The 15,832-nt window shown below is 42.3% G+C and overlaps 1 protein-coding gene across 8 annotated transcripts in view; it reads left to right on the top strand.

The window, feature by feature from the left end:
* ADGRB2 (adhesion G protein-coupled receptor B2) overlaps positions 1–15,832 on the top strand; it is a 682,045-nt gene that overhangs the window by 657,634 nt on the left and 8,579 nt on the right. For 2 of the 8 annotated variants that reach the window (XM_069757008.1, XM_069757004.1), the window contains 8 exons: positions 168–263; positions 1,206–1,377; positions 6,057–6,152; positions 9,559–9,637; positions 10,329–10,966; positions 11,297–11,332; positions 11,482–11,577; positions 13,198–13,254. In XM_069757008.1, the coding sequence (XP_069613109.1) occupies positions 168–263; positions 1,206–1,377; positions 6,057–6,152; positions 9,559–9,637; positions 10,329–10,966; positions 11,297–11,332; positions 11,482–11,577; positions 13,198–13,254 (1,270 nt within the window). Of the gene's footprint in view, positions 1–167; positions 264–1,205; positions 1,378–6,056; positions 6,153–9,558; positions 9,638–10,328; positions 10,967–11,260; positions 11,333–11,481; positions 11,578–13,197; positions 13,255–15,832 lie in introns of all 8 variants that reach the window. The other 6 variants (XM_069757007.1, XM_069757003.1, XM_069757009.1 and 3 more) reach the window with 3 other exon arrangements.

The raw sequence follows: 15,832 nt of genomic DNA, 5'->3' as shown, positions 1-15,832 counted from the left end.
AAATCTATTTATCCGCAATCTATCTGCATTTGTGTTTTTGGACCCAACATTCTGCAATTCTTTACCTTGCTATAAAATATTTCTATTTTTCCCTCTGGTTCTTTTGTTTTTTCACTAAATCTTCACTATTCTGCATGGTCTTGGCTTGTTGTGATGTGGTGTTGCAGAATTGAGATATCCTGCAGGAACCTGCCGCTGATATGTTCCACGTGTGGAGTGTTGCCCAGCGCAAATCTATCCGCAGCTACTGCCAACAATGCTGTGTTAGTTTTTTCTCCTCTCTTTCTGCCTTCCTTCAGCTACACAAAAGCATTGCACATAATACACACATATAAAAGCATACAAACATACACATTAATACTTTTCTATAGATGTGCCCCGTCATGCAATGTCATCTGTGGCAGTGTACTGTTAAAACATGTAGAAACCAAGGTCTTCTGCCTCATTCAGGTTCAAAGATGAAGGCTTCTTTTTATTATTCTCCTTTGAGAATGGAATATTTCCCATCGTATTGGTATGGGACTCACTGTATGTCATTTGTCACCTGCACAGCGTGATGTCTTTCCTGTACTGAAGTCCTGAATTAATGTGCCTGTCCCTAGTCTCTTGTTCTCCCACACGTACCCACTTATCTGTAGAAATAAAGGCCCTCTCCACCCTTTTATCTGCATGTCACCCATGGTGACAACTACAGTAACTCTTCTTCTCCCACCTCTCCTCACTACCTTGAGACAATATGACTTATCCCATAAAGCCGTAGAAGCCTTCACAAGAGAAAACTGAGAGGAGTGCATCTGCACACACCTAACCTGGGATTCTTGATCTTTTATCTCTCCTTACCCACACCACTTGCATTTCCCATCATCCTACTGCGCATTTTATTGTGTTACTTGCTTGCTATGGCTTTCCATTTTCTTTAACCCTGTCTCTTCCTTCTAACTTCTCTTACATTGCATTTTTCATGACATACGTACTTTTTGCTTTTTGCATTATTTTGCACATTTCCTTTTTTATATTGCTTTTGGTTCTGTTTTTTTAACACACTTTTATTTCCAATTATTCCACTTATGTTGTTATGATCCTTTTTCAATCATTCATGTCTTTCCTCGTGCCTGTCTTTTCACCACTATCTTATTTCTATATCTCTCTTCCCTCTTCTTTCTTTACCCCTTCTTTCGCACCGTGTCTCCACTCCCTTAACACAGGGCATCTCTCTGGAGCTCCTGCGTGGTCCTTCCTCTGCTGGCCCTCACCTGGATGTCTGCAGTATTAGCTATGACTGACCGTCGATCCATCCTCTTCCAAGTCCTGTTTGCAGTATTCAATTCTGTTCAAGGTTGTGTGATCATTACCGTACACTGCTTCCTGCGCCGGGAGGTGAGAACTTTCCATTAATACTCTTTACTTTCTACTTTCCCACAATGCCTTGAAAACAAATCACACTGTCGCTTCTGATAATTAGCACTTTATAGCACATCGGAATAATGTGCTAGTTTATAATGAAGTACTGTAGCTAAACTGATCTAAGATATTCACAAAAGATAAATACTCATGCTTTATTATACATTTCGTAGTGTTTGTGCATTCCGTATTTAGTGCTAATTTAACATATTTTTATAATTACCTACCATGGACATAGTCACTGCATTTGCTTTGAAACATAAAAAGGTGACATACTTTTGTGTTTTTCTTGTTCCACTTCACAATTGGTATTGAGAATATGCCCAGGGCTCTTTCTTACAATGGGAACTGCAACATTACCGAATAATGGAACAAGTAATAAACAAGCTTACTGCCCTCTTGTCTTTGGGGTAGGAGCCTTCCATTTCTCAAGTTGGTTTATGTGAGTCAATGCAGATATTTTTGAGTGCCTATCTATTTTATTCTGGGAGGCGAGGGAACTTTCTTTTAGTGAAGAGTATCTCCTGGAGTGAGAAGACCTTTAAGCCATGAAATGCAAATTTTCTATCCACCAGGAGAAAGAGTGCTGTCTATCTAGGCCCACCTACTGGAGGTGCCTACTCAATAGGTTAATTAGTTCCTACTACCAGACTGGGGCTGACCTTTTTATTTAAAAAAAGAATGGGAAACTTCAGACTGGTGAGGTTCCAAGTGTCCCTAATGTCCACCTATAAGACCCAAATTTTGCTAGAACTTTCAGGTTTTAGGATCAAGTCATGCAGAGCAGGATCCTAAAATGCTCCATAGCCCTCCTCGCTGTGAAAAAGTGAAATCTTGGGAGATTTCAACCTTTGCACTAACCCAGTACTGCTGTATTCTTAATTATTGCTAGAGAAGGTAACGACTCTAATAATGTTACCGTTCAGTAACAGATTATTAAACCTCAAAGAAGCTTTGGGTTAAGGAAAATAGCAACATCTCCCTCTATCACAGCAAGTAGGGCCACAAAATATTGGCCGATCCGGTTCCGCATTGGATCCCAGAACCCAGAAGATCTGACCCGACTTTTGCTAGAAAGTCGGGTTCTTTAAAGAGAAATAAGGAACCCTGGGGACCTCTTTTATAATACGTGTCATTTAGAAAAATAACCAGGCTGCCCACTATGTTCTTAAATATAAAGCCCCAATTTGGTGACAGGTGCTCTTTAACACCAATCCTTTAATGAGCCTTGTAACATGGCTAGGTATATAGACCCAAAAGACAGCTAATTCAGAGTTTTTGCTCCTCGTGAGCCCAGAGCAGGGCATGCCTGGCTAGAATGAGAGGCCTTAATGTAAGTCTGGGGGAAATATTATTTCTCCTTATGGAGACCAACAGCTGGCTTAAGGATTCCTATATGCTAGGCAATTTTCCTTGCAAAAAATGAGAATGCAAATTAGCTCTCCTCCAGGAGAGAGAAAGCTGTCTCTCCAGTGCCACCTGTTGGCGGTCTTAGCTGTCTTTCTCCTGGAGGAGAACTAAATTGTCTCACTTTTCTTCAAATGGTTCAAATGGATTAATGAAGTTTAACAGCAATTATTTGTCATAAGTATTCATATAATGTACTGTGGCTCTACGGCGGCTTAGAAGGAGCATACAATAAACAGTAACATCCACATGCTACACTAATATTCCTGCATATGTAAAATAGAAACTAGACAAACAATGAAGTATTACACACAGTGATGAGTCTTCGGAGATAGGAAAAGGAGTTAAGGTACCTTCACACATAACGATATTGTTAACGATATCGTTGCTATTTGTGACGTAGCAACGATATCGTTAACGATATCGTTCTGTGTGACAGCGACCAACGATCAGGCCCCTGCTGGGAGATCGTTGGTCGCTGAATAAAGTCCAGAACTTTATTTCGTCGCTGGACTCCCTGGAGACATCGCTGGATCGGCGTGTGTGACACCGATCCAGCGATGTCTTCACTGGTAACCAGGGTAAACATCGGGTAACTAAGCGCAGGGCCGCGCTTAGTAACCCGATGTTTACCCTGGTTACCATGCTAAAAGTAAAAAAAAAACAAACACTAGATACTTACCTACCGCTGTCAGTCCTCCAGCGCTGTGCTCTGCACTCCTCCTGTACTGGCTGTGAGCCGGAAAGCAGAGCGGTGACGTCACCGCTCTGCTTTCCGGCTCACAGCCAGTACAGGAGGAGTGCAGAGAAGCAGAGCGCAGCGCTGGAGGACAGACGGCTGTAGGTAAGTATCTAGTGTTTGTTTTTTTTTACTTTTAGCATGGTAACCAGGGTAAACATCGGGTTACTAAGCGCGGCCCTGCGCTTAGTTACCCGATGTTTACCCTGGTTACCGGCATCGTTGGTCGCTGGAGAGCGGTCTGTGTGACAGCTCTCCAGCTATCAAACAGCGACGCTGCAGCGATCCGGATCGTTGTCGGTATCGCTGCAGCGTCGCTTAATGTGAAGGGGCCTTTAGATGGGAAGACACTGGTGGAAAACTTTATTGAGATACAGATACATCAATCTCCAGAATGTTCCAAATGGAATATTCTCTGAATAATCTGTGGATTGTGCTGTCGAAATCCAGAGAAGACATGCTGTCATTTTCCAAAATAAGTTGGTTCCTGACTAGCTATACACTCTCCATAAAGCAGTTCACAAGGTGCCAGCATTCCTGGAATGCCCCAATAGGGTAAACCCCAAGAAATAGTTCATGAACTACTAAATGGTACAGTAGTCTGCTTCTGGGTTTTGCGATCAGCGGACGCGTCAAAACAACGCATCCGCATACATCCGCATGCCCTGCAGACCCTATGTTAATGATAGGTACGCAGGACGCATGCAGAAGAAGGCGGACCTAAACGAAGAAGTGCAGAAGTGGGCTGAACTTAACGGAGGAAGTACGCAGCCCTCCTCAAAGCCCCGGTATGCAAGTGTGAACATAGGTTAATAGGCCATATGCAAATGGCACTTTGGGAACTACCAGCTCTTACACAGGTTGTTGGTGTGCATTAATGACCTGATAGACAGACTCTCCAGAATAGCCTTCTATGACAACTCTGTTGGTTAGCCTGCTAGAAGTCAGCTTTTACAGTGGTCGCAATGTGCCCTCCAATAGATTCATCCAAGTTCTTCGTGCAAAGGAGATTGTGGTTTATCTTGGGATTGCACAACTGAGGCTAGAGATCTGTGTCACCCGCCAGGTACCAGATCCGGTACTCACAGGGGGATGTCATGGTGGTGGCTACCCCGTCTGTGGCCCTGGGCGCCCATGTTAAAGGGAATGTCTTTAAAGGGGTTTTGAATAAAGTTTGTGTTCATGATGCCACTTGTGGTATTCGGTCAGTGGGGACCTACGCTGGTTAGAGGGATCCACTGGGGTGATGTTATGGCAGCTAGATGGTATAACTTCCCACAGGTGAAGTAGGTCCCCAGGGCTCCCGGTGTATAGGTGAAGATGGTGAATGGTGCAGTAAAGAACTGAGGATACAGTCTCTTTACCTGGTTTAATGTATTCTTCTGGCAGCCACAGTCCAGGGCACCAGATCACAGGTATAGGCAGGGTCCGGCCAGCTTGGAAGCAAGTTCAGAGTCCCCTCTACCAGGTGGAGATGAAATCCTTCCTCTTAGCACGGTGGTATTGTAGTCCCTTACTGCCTATGGCTTCTGGTAAGGTCCTCACAGTTCCTCTCTGTCCTCCATGGAGGTTGGGACACAAACCCGTATGACAGGTGGCTCGAGCCTTTTTACAGGGCCTCTATCACGACCCAGGCTCTATGTGCCACTGTGCCTCCTGGGTGTTATGGCGGACAGGTGATATCTAATCCAGCTGTCCTGCCAGTTTCTGCTGTGCCTCTTAGAGTCCGAAGAACCTCGGTCTTCCAGCTATCGGGAATCTGCGCTCTGCAGGGAGGTAGCCCAGTCACCGCTATCCTCCCCAGTGTCACACTCCTGTGCCCTGCTCTCCTGCACACTTTCTACAAATTGATCTTTTCTTCTCAGTTCTCTTTCCCCAGGAGCTGCAGCAACTCTGGCTGCACGACCCCTCAGTCTTTCTGACACTCAATGTCTGACCGCTCTCTTCCTGTCCTCCTGGCAGACTGCTCCCTCCTCCACTGTCTGCTCCAGACTGCTCTCTCACTTCCCCTCCAGCCAGAATATATATCACGAGCAGCTCCTCAAAAAACTGGGTACAGAGCGCCCCCTTCTGGCCTGGAGTGTGAACATGTTGCATGTATGTGGTTACTTGATAGAAAAGATCTTCCCTTACCTCCAAGCGTGACATCACTCTCCCTGTGAGGAAAGCAATGCTACTGTAACAACCAGGACCCTGGGGTGTTACAGATACTCCAGTAGATGATCCATCACAAGGCAGACAACATCCTAATTGAAGCAGGGAAGTTGCCTTTGTTAGAGATGGAGCTGTCTTTCGTGTGCCAGCTTTGCGCCTTGTCATACTACTTCAAAAAGCACATGATGTATAAATATAATAAAACAGACAAAACTATACTAATTCCTGCATTGTGGGAATATTTGTATCAACTAGAGTTAGCATCCATGTAGTTTTACTTTCTAGGGATTAATATGGAGGTATTGAAATATAGCAAATTTCTTTCTCAGTGTAGTTTCTGTACATATGTCCTCAGGTTCAAGAAGTGGTCAAATGCCAAATGGGTGGGTGTCGCAGTGATGAAAATGAAGATTCTCCAAACTCCTGCAAGAATGGTCAACTCCAGATCATGGTAAGTCATATGTCAAGATACTACAAAAAAATATTGAAAGTAAAGGGAAAAAATATATAACTGCAACATTAAAGAAATTTTCCAAAAGTGTTTTGTCTTATTCATGAGAATAGGCCGATTTTAGTCATAAATTTTAGTGGGAAAGCACTGATCCAGAAGGACCCAGAAAGATTACACTGGGAAAATCCTTTTTTAGAAAACCCAAAACAAATATCACTGACTGAGGTGAACTAAATATTCTATAAAATACAACTTATTAAATTGATTAAAATTCCAATGCCTTTCCACCGTGCTTTATACAGTCTATCCACTGCGGCCCTTGTTGTTTTTTGGGTCATACTGTGGACATTAATAAAACATAAAAATAAACTAGTGACCATGTGTTCCGTAACTTACAGTACTTTATATGTGAAATTCTCACTGGCAAATCCACTTATAGGAACTATATTCTATATCCCTTTAGATGATGTTTAGCCATATAGTTGTCCCAATGTTTAACATCAAAGTCTCGATAACCAATACATTGTCCTATGTTATTATTGCACTATCTCTGTAAATAAAATATCCAAAGGTCCACCAAATAAAGAGTCCCTATTCATATGGCTCAATTCACTTATATTTTCTAACATCTAGCAATACAGTGCAATCAAAATATTTGAGTATGGGGAATAGTACTCCTATTGTTTATCACCTAATCCTTAATCTCAATGGCAGAGCATACAATCAGTTAGTAGTATATTGCTCTTATGTAAAACTGATACATCTAACACCGATACATCTACTAGCTAACTGGCAGCAGTGTCTCATCCAGTCCCTACTTTATGCTCTAATATAACATATTCAGCACCCTCCATTATTGCTGGTGGGCACATCAGTAGGTTACTATAATGATCTCTTTTAAACACACATGGGAGCATTGCTACTTTGTACGTATTGACCACGATGAGAGCATTTATAAAAAAAGGCCCTACCCCCTGCTCTGACGAGGTCTCTCGCACTGGCCAATCATGCCGTCCCTTTCTCCGATCCAATCACATGTGGCCACGACAGATACAATCACCCAAGAGTCATATAGGAAGTGGCGGTTTCCATGCTTATAGAACGCCAGAGAGGCTACAAGGGTCATTAACCCTTTCATACCCGATTAACTTCACAGTCAAAATGCCATGCGCTGTTATAAGTGGGTAGGGGATGTTTTTTGTTTGTACAGTAACATCCAGTTAGCAAATCGTGTTTAACCCCATACTAGTACTGCGCATGTCATGTCTCTCCCTTTGATGTGGGCTACGGCGGTAAGCACACATTTTTACCGGCACATGTCAGCTTTTGAAAACATGAGATAAGCTTTGTTTAAAACATGAGATAAGGAAAAGAGACAAAAAAGCAGTCAGAACACAAGAGAAAGAGAAACACATAAGAAACGCACTAAAATATGCCATGGAAAAAACTCAAGTAACCTGATCTACTTAATAGTTTCAGAAAGTATGCAACATCAAAAACTCACTAACAGCTCATTGTGGGAACATGGTTGTGCACATCCGTCTTAATGATGGGTCAAGAGATGCATGCCACATAAAGGAGTGGTCCGAAGGCAAAGTCATTTTCATTCTAATTCCATATCTAATTTAGTGCCATAATCTAAACTATTTTCTAATATACTTACATTAAAAATCCCCTATACGTCCCCAGCTTCATTGATGACGCTTCATTTGAGAATCACAGTGCGTGCTGCGATACTCAAATGAAGCGTCATCAGTGGGCAGAGACTGCAGTCCTTGCTGTAGTCTCTGTTCCCTCCCTGTAAGAAAGCATCATCAGTGACACTCATTTCAGGGGCTGGGGTAGCCTCTACGCGATGTGCACTGGGCGATGTGCACAATGACAGCGCATATTCTCTTGCCAGCTCAGATCACAAGCTGGCAACAACACTTTGTCAGAATTCCCGGCATGCTGAAACCAGGGAAGTCACATGCAGAGTAGCAACATTTTTGCACAACTGCATGTTTAACCAAAGATTTGTGACATTTGAAGGTGCTTTATGCTAGAATACTGGCCAATACACCTACATACGGTAAATTTTTTAAAAGTTTCATGCAACTTGGATAAAATCATTCCTGTCTGGTGAGATTTTGTATAATATGTAACAAATGTAATCATTATAACTGTGGGTTAAAATTCACAAGATAAAATGGATATTGTATGTATGAAAGATTCCTCTAATGAAGAACATGTGCCCACAGGATGTCTATATATGTAATTCAGTGAATTGTATCTAATTGAATAACCATACATCTATTGGTGATATGGCGTAATAAAAATTGTCATTTAAAATCTATCAAATGGATTTAAGTAAGCAAAACATTGTCATTCCTTTTCATTTCCATTGTATATTGTCTTAGGAAAATTGAACCATGCTAAAGCTGAGTTTGCTAAACTGATGAGGTACAGTATTGGTTTAATGCCCTGACAAGTGGGACATGTTATAATTTGCATGAATAGTTAAAGAGGTTGTCCAGGACTAACCATATTATTGACTATATTATTTTTTACTATGAGCCAAAAAACTAACAGGCGCGTAGTTGATAACTACCTGCCTGTTCTATTCTTTGCTGACACACAGCAGTCAAGGACAGTTCCTGCCGGCGATTCAGCTGCTCCACGACAACAAAACAGCTTTTCCTCTTCTGTGCTTGCTGACGTCATGCTGATTGACAGCTGGCTTCCCGAAGTTAGGCAGCGGGTAGTCAGCTGCCTATCAGCATGACATCGGCAGTCACGCCCCGTCAACAGAGCAGAATCGAAGACAAGCAGTTGCCTTGTCTACATGACATCAATGGAAGCCACACAATGGCCGGCAGGAGCGGCTCTTTGCTGGCAGAGTTCTGCATTGGGCAGAACAGGCAGGTAGTTATCAACTACCTGCCTGTTAGTTCTTATGCCAGTAGTAAAAAATAAATATATAGTCCTGGAAAACCCCTTTAAGTGTTGGCGACATGATATCTCTTCTAGGTTCAGCTCTTATAATTTTCAGTACAGCTGTCCTCATAGACTACACAGTTCTCCTGTCCACACAATGGCTGCTGATGGGGAAACATGTGACCAGACCTGTCCGTTATCCTGCTCCAATTTAACAACAACATTCCCATATTGTGTTTTTCAATTGGGGAAGGTTGATGGACATGTTTGGTCACATTCTCTTTCATGACCAGCCATTTTATGGACAGAAGAGCAGTGCAGTTTGTGTAGAACGTTACGCTATCAAGTGCAAGGGGAGAACCTTTAATACTTTATATACTGGTATGCATCTCCTGGATAAATTAGTTACATGGTACAGTTATTCATAGTGTTATATTGTTGCCCGTTCTTCCTGACTTAATGTCCTAATGTTTTATTCCTACTTATATAGACGGATTTTGAAAAGGATGTTGACCTAGCTTGTCAGTCTGATGAAAAAGGATCGTGGTATACAGCACACGGAGAAACTGGTAAGCATCAAATCTGTCTGCTATCTGTCCACATTAGTACAACGTGACAGTGTATGAAATGGTGACTCTGTCATATTCCTTTTAGCTAAAAGACTAATCATAGGAACCTGTTTGGTCTGTAATAAGCTTTTTAGTTCAAATTTATTCTTGTATATTCCACTCTCTGTTTAACCCAATGAAGTTCAATGAACATCTATTAAAATTAATTGGATCTGACAATTGTTTGGCAAATGTTATCTGTAGTAGAGACTATTGGCAGTGATTCAAGGATAAAGCTGAAAAAATGTGGCAGAATAAACGCTTAGGAACTGTTCAAACTTTATTGATCAAACTATACTCAGCAGTTCTTTCACTATAGAAAACCACAGCTGAAAAGTGATCAGTAGAAAACTGTCAGATGCACAGATTCATTTTCCACCACAGAACATCTGGTGGTTTCACCAGGTAACCCTTCTGCAATGATTATCTGCCTTCTTTAATTAAAAATGTAAATCACTTGCCCAAATATTGCACTCTTCACATAATGTTAGGGGATAATTCACAACATCCAAGAATATACTTTATTTGAATGGATATTCTTCAATAATGATTGACTTAACAATAAACCATTGGGCAATACTTGCAGATGACATCTCAAGATGATTCTTTAGGATCGCTATCAGTCACTGATATTTATCTCCATTTGTTTCAGTTCTCTTCAAAGAACTAAATACATGCCACCCTTCTAGTGTGACTGGGGCTCTATCCAGAATATCTTTAGATGACGAAGATGACTTAAAGCTGCACAAAGGTGTTGATGGACTTAGCTTCTCCCACCTTCCTGGAAACCTCTCCTCCCCTGGGGGCATTCTTCTGCAGGTGCCCAAAATCACCCACAATCAAGTGAATGAGCTTAATGAACCACTTCCAAAGAAAGAGATTAATTTGGATCGTGGTCCACTTTATTTGTGTCCTGAGGGAAATTTGTGGCCTTTAGACTTTGGGGATGCTCCTCAGGAGCCATCACTGGAAAGTGAATATATGGTTCTCCCCAGACGGACTTTGAGTCTCAAACCTTTTAATCGGGACCAAGGAAAACTCAACATGAAGCTTTCCGAATTTGGAAAAGGGCGTCAGCAAAGTGAAATGGATAGTTACCCTAACTTCCTATCAGTGGACCACATAAATGTCAATCTCACCCCACCCTATGTTCCAGCACAGCATCAATATGGATTACCATTTAAACAACCACCTTCTGTCCGGCAGATCCTGGCATCAGAGATGAATGAGCGGAGTCGAACAATGCCCCGCACGGTGCCTGGTGCATCTCTGAGTGCTGGATCTCTTGAGGTGAGAGGTGAAAGAAATCTTGAAGGTTTTGTCTGCTTTTCTTGCGTGCCTTGTTTATGTCAATTCTGTCTTGAAAAGATCCCTTTTCCCACCGTTGCCCCTTTTTCCATATCACGTTTCATTTTCATGCCCCTATTGTTTTTTTTAAAAAAAAACCTTTTTCCTCTTACTCTTGTTCCAAGTAAGGTCCTTCCATGTTGCACTTCTCAGTCTCAGTGTTTGTGTGGACACCTTTCTCCCTTCTCTCAATCCATCTTCCTCCCTTCCTCCCTTTTTCTTTTCCTCCTCACATAGAAACCACACCAACCTGTCCCTGTGTTTCTCCCTCAGCGGAAGAGATTGAGATACTCAGATTTGGACTTTGAGGTGAGAACTTTTCCCTGCACTCAATCCCATGTCTGTATAGTAGCACTGGGATCTGCACTGCAGGATAATTTGAATTATACACCGTCATGATAACGAGAACTGGTAAGTTTGGGTGGCAATGTGGTAATACTATAGTTGACTTTTTGCAGAAAGTGATGCACACAAGAAAGAGACACTCAGAGCTTTATCATGAACTGAACCGCAAGTTCCACACACTGGAAAGATACCGGGATGCCAGTGTAAAGGTGCGCTAACAATCTGTCTGTTCTCCGTAACTTGAGCATCATTATTGAGCTTTTCATTTCCATTTTATTATGACTTCAGTGAAATGTGAGTTTAAATAGGTTATGGCATTTCCCAGAGACCTGCTGTCCAGATCCCCACCGATAACTCTATAATTGGTGGGGGTCTAAACCATGAGACCAAACCAATCCTGAGAATGAAGGAGCAGCAGTGATGATTTTCCTGCATAGTGGTGATCCCAGTCACTCTGTTGTGCCTCTACTTGAAAGAAGCCATGCTATAGTTCCCTGCACAGCTAGTTGCCAAGAGGGCCACTGAGCAGAGGCAAAGAGTAAAGGTGGCACAGCACTACACCCGCGTTGCAGCCTGTTTATCGTCTTTATCACTGTTTCAACAGTGGTAGAAAATTGATATTGTATAATACTAAAACTAAATGTTTTTTTAAATGCTTTTAATTTTCTACCCTCATATCCAAAAAAGTTACTACACCACAGAGTGAAGTATAGCAACATTTTGAGTAATGTACCCTTTGTCAGGGTATGGACAGGGTATGTGTGAAGTGTCCTTTTTGACGAAAAAAATGCAAAATATACAATTGTACCAGTATATGAAGGGAAGGAATCACTGGGCTGTCAAGGAATCAATCCAAAAAGTGTGGAAATTACTATTGCCCATAGGAGAATGACCCAGTGGATTATGGAGGAATTTCCACAATATTCATTCATTTTTGGATTAATTAGGGAGTAACGTGGCCTGCTCCAAATGAAATAAGCACCCATTCTTTTCTTTGCAACATAAATTGAAGGTTGATCAACCCACCTTTGGTCGTTTTAAAAAGGGACATGATTTTGTATAAATTCTTAATATATACGGTATATCACAAAAGTGAGTACACCCCTCACATTTTTGTACATTTTTTATAATTTCTTTTCATGGGACGACACTGAAGATATGACAGTTTGATACAATGTAAAGTAGTCAGTGTATAGCTTGTAAAACAGTGCAATTTTGGTGTGTTCTCTAAATAACTCAACACACAACCATTAATGTCTGAACTGCTGGCAACAAAAGTGAGTACACTCCCATGCAGCACTTGTGTCTCAACCTCGCAATCCCCGTTATTTCTACACCAGTGCTCCGAAGTCTGCCCGCTACACCTTCAGTTCCTTTATTCCACTATGCCGTCTCGGGGTCCCAACTATCACATGGCTATCTCCTGCACAAACCTGGCCCTGTATGCCAGAAGCTGAACTCCTCAGTCTGCTACTTCTTCCTCACACACGAGACCATGGCTTCCCTTCTGCCGCTATCTCCACTCCTTAAATTCAGTTGCTTTCTACCTTTGTATCTGGATCTCCTCCTTAGCACCACACACACCTGTATGTCAGCCTGGCAGTTTCACTCTCTTTTTCTTCTCTCTGACACACTGCACACTTAGGTACTTCTGGAACTTCTAACAACTTCTCCTTCTGGTTCCTGAAGAGCCCTCCCAGCAAACTATTAACTCTCTTGGTGTACTGTTGCATTGGTGATGCTAGTAGTACAGTTGTCAGAGTACTCAACCCAGTATCTTTTCTTTCTCTTATGCCTGACTTTGTTCCTACCCTTCTTGTATGATGCAGAGAGATAAACGTTGGAGTATATCCTCAGGAGGAGCAGTGGAAAGAACCTCAGCTAGCGTGAGTAATATTGTAATAGTGTGATAGTGGTACTTCTACTGGTAATTGTGATATTGTAAATGTGAGAATTACTTTGGGCCAAAAATGAAAGACAAATATGCGATATTCCCATTAGATCCTAATTGCTAAGAATATTTCTAGTTTTAAAGGGAATCTGTCAGCAGGTTTTTGTTATGTAATCTGTGAACACCATGAGTTAGGGGTTGATACACTGATTTCAGTGATGTGGCAGTGTTTTATCAGCAGGAAACGACCTGCTGGACTAGCTGCCCATGTGCCTCCTAGTCCAACCATTCGTTCTCTACTGATTATCAGCTTACTCTCAATATGTAATGTACATAGCTGCTAATCTGTATTGTGGGCGAGGTTAGCTTTATGAACACTGCTACATCCAAAGCAGAAAAAACTCTGATTGTATCACAACTACTGTACCCAGTAAAGTTAGTGATATTTATACATATTAGTCCAAACGATCAAGAACACATTCCACTATATAGATACACGAAAAAGGCCTATCGACTGTAAAAATCAGGCCACAGAATGTTTAACCCCTTTCTGCCATTAGACGTACTATTCCGTCCATGTGGGGTGGGCTTTGCTTCCCAAGGACGGAATAGTACGTCATAGCCGATCGGCCGCGCTCACGGGGGGAGCGCGGCCGATCGCAGCCGGGTGTCAGCTGCTTATCGCAGCTGACATCCGGCACTATGTGCCAGGAGCGGTCACGGACCGCCCCCAACACATTAACCCCCGGCACACCGCGATCAAACATGATCGCGATGTGCCGGCGGTGCAGGGAAGCATCGCGCAGGGAGGGGGCTCCCTGCGGGCTTCCCTGAGCCCCCCGCAGCAACGCGATGTGATCGCGTTGCTCTGGGGGTCTCCCACCTCCCTCCCTGCATCAAGTCCCGGATCCAATATGGCCGCGGATCCGGGTCCTGCAGGGAGGGAGGTGGCTTACCAAGTGCCTGCTCAGAGCAGGCACTTGGTAACGCTGCACTGCTCTCAGACAGATCGGTGATCTGTCAGAGTGCTGAGCAAACTGGCAGATCACCGATCTGTATTGTCCCCCCTGGGACAAAGTAAAAAAGTAAAAAAAAAATTTTTTACAAGTGTGTAAAAAAAAAAAAAAAAAAACCTAAATAATGAAAAAAAAAATAAATATTATTCCCATAAATACATTTCTTTATCTAAATTTAAAAAAAAAACAATAAAAGTACACATATTTAGTATCGCCGCGTCCGTAACGACCCGACCTATAAAACTGGCCCACTAGTTAACCCCTTCAGTAAACACCGTAAGAAAAAAAAAAAAAAAACGAGGCAAAAAACAACGCTTTATTATCATACCGCCGAACAAAAAGTGGAATAACACGCGATCAAAAAGACAGATATAAATAACCAGGGTACCGCTGAAAGCGTCATCTTGTCCCGCAAAAAATGAGCTGCCATACAGCAACATCAGCAAAAAAATAAAAAAGTTATAGTCCTCAGAATAAAGTGATGCAAAAATAATTATTTTTTCTATAAAATAGTTTTTATCGTATAAAAGCGCCAAAACATAAAAAAATGATATAAATGAGGTGTCGCTGTAATCGTACTGACCCGAAGAATAAAACGGCTTTATCAATTTTACCAAACGCAGAACGGTATAAACGCCTCCCCCAAAAGAAATTCATGAATAGCTGGTTTTTGGTAATTCTGCCTCACAAAAATCGGAATAAAAGGCGATCAAAAAATGTCATGTGCCCGAAAGTGTTACCATAAAAATCCGCTAAAAAACCTGCTATAAAAGTAAATCAAACCCCCCTTCATTACCCCCTTAGTTGGGGAAAAGTAAAAAAAATTTAAAAAATGTATTTATTTCCATTTTCCCATTAGGGCTAGGGTTAGGGTTAGGGCTAGGGCTAGGGTTAGGGTTAGGGCTAGGGTTAGGGCTGAGGTTAGGGCTAGGGTTAGGGTTAGGGCTAGGGTTAGGGCTAGGGTTAGGGTTAGGGCTAGGGTTAGGGCTAGGGTTAGGGCTAGGGTTAGGGCTAAGGTTAGGGCTAGGGTTAGGGCTAGGGTTATGGTTAGGGCTAGGGTTAAGGCTACAGTTAGGGTTAAGGCTACAGTTAGGGTTAAGGCTACAGTTAGGGTTAAGGCTACAGTTAGGGTTAGGGTTTGGATTACATTTGTGGTTGGGAATAGGGTTGGGATTAGGGTTAGGGGTGTGTCAGGGTTAGAGGTGTGGTTAGGGTTACCGTTGGAATTAGAGTTAGAGGTGTGTTTGGATTAGGGTTTCAGTTATAATTGGGGGGTTTCCACTGTTTAGACACATCAGGGGCTCTCCAAACGCAACATGGCGTCCGATCTCAATTCCAGCCAATTCTGCGTTGAAAAAGTAAATTAGTGCTCCTTCCCTTCCGAGCTCTCCCGTGTGCCCAAACAGGAGTTTACCCCAATATATGGGGTATCAGCGTACTCAGGACAAATAGGACAACAACTTTTAGGGTCCAAGTTCTCCTGTTACCCTTGGGAAAATACAAAACTGGGGGCTAAAAGATAAGTTTTGTGGGAAAAAAAGATTTTTTTAATTTTCA

Source organism: Ranitomeya imitator, chromosome 3, assembly GCF_032444005.1.
Source record: "Ranitomeya imitator isolate aRanImi1 chromosome 3, aRanImi1.pri, whole genome shotgun sequence".
NCBI lineage: Eukaryota > Metazoa > Chordata > Amphibia > Anura > Dendrobatidae > Ranitomeya > Ranitomeya imitator.
The sequence above is the reverse complement of the archived record's forward strand: the minus strand, read 5'-3'. Positions and strand labels throughout refer to the sequence as shown.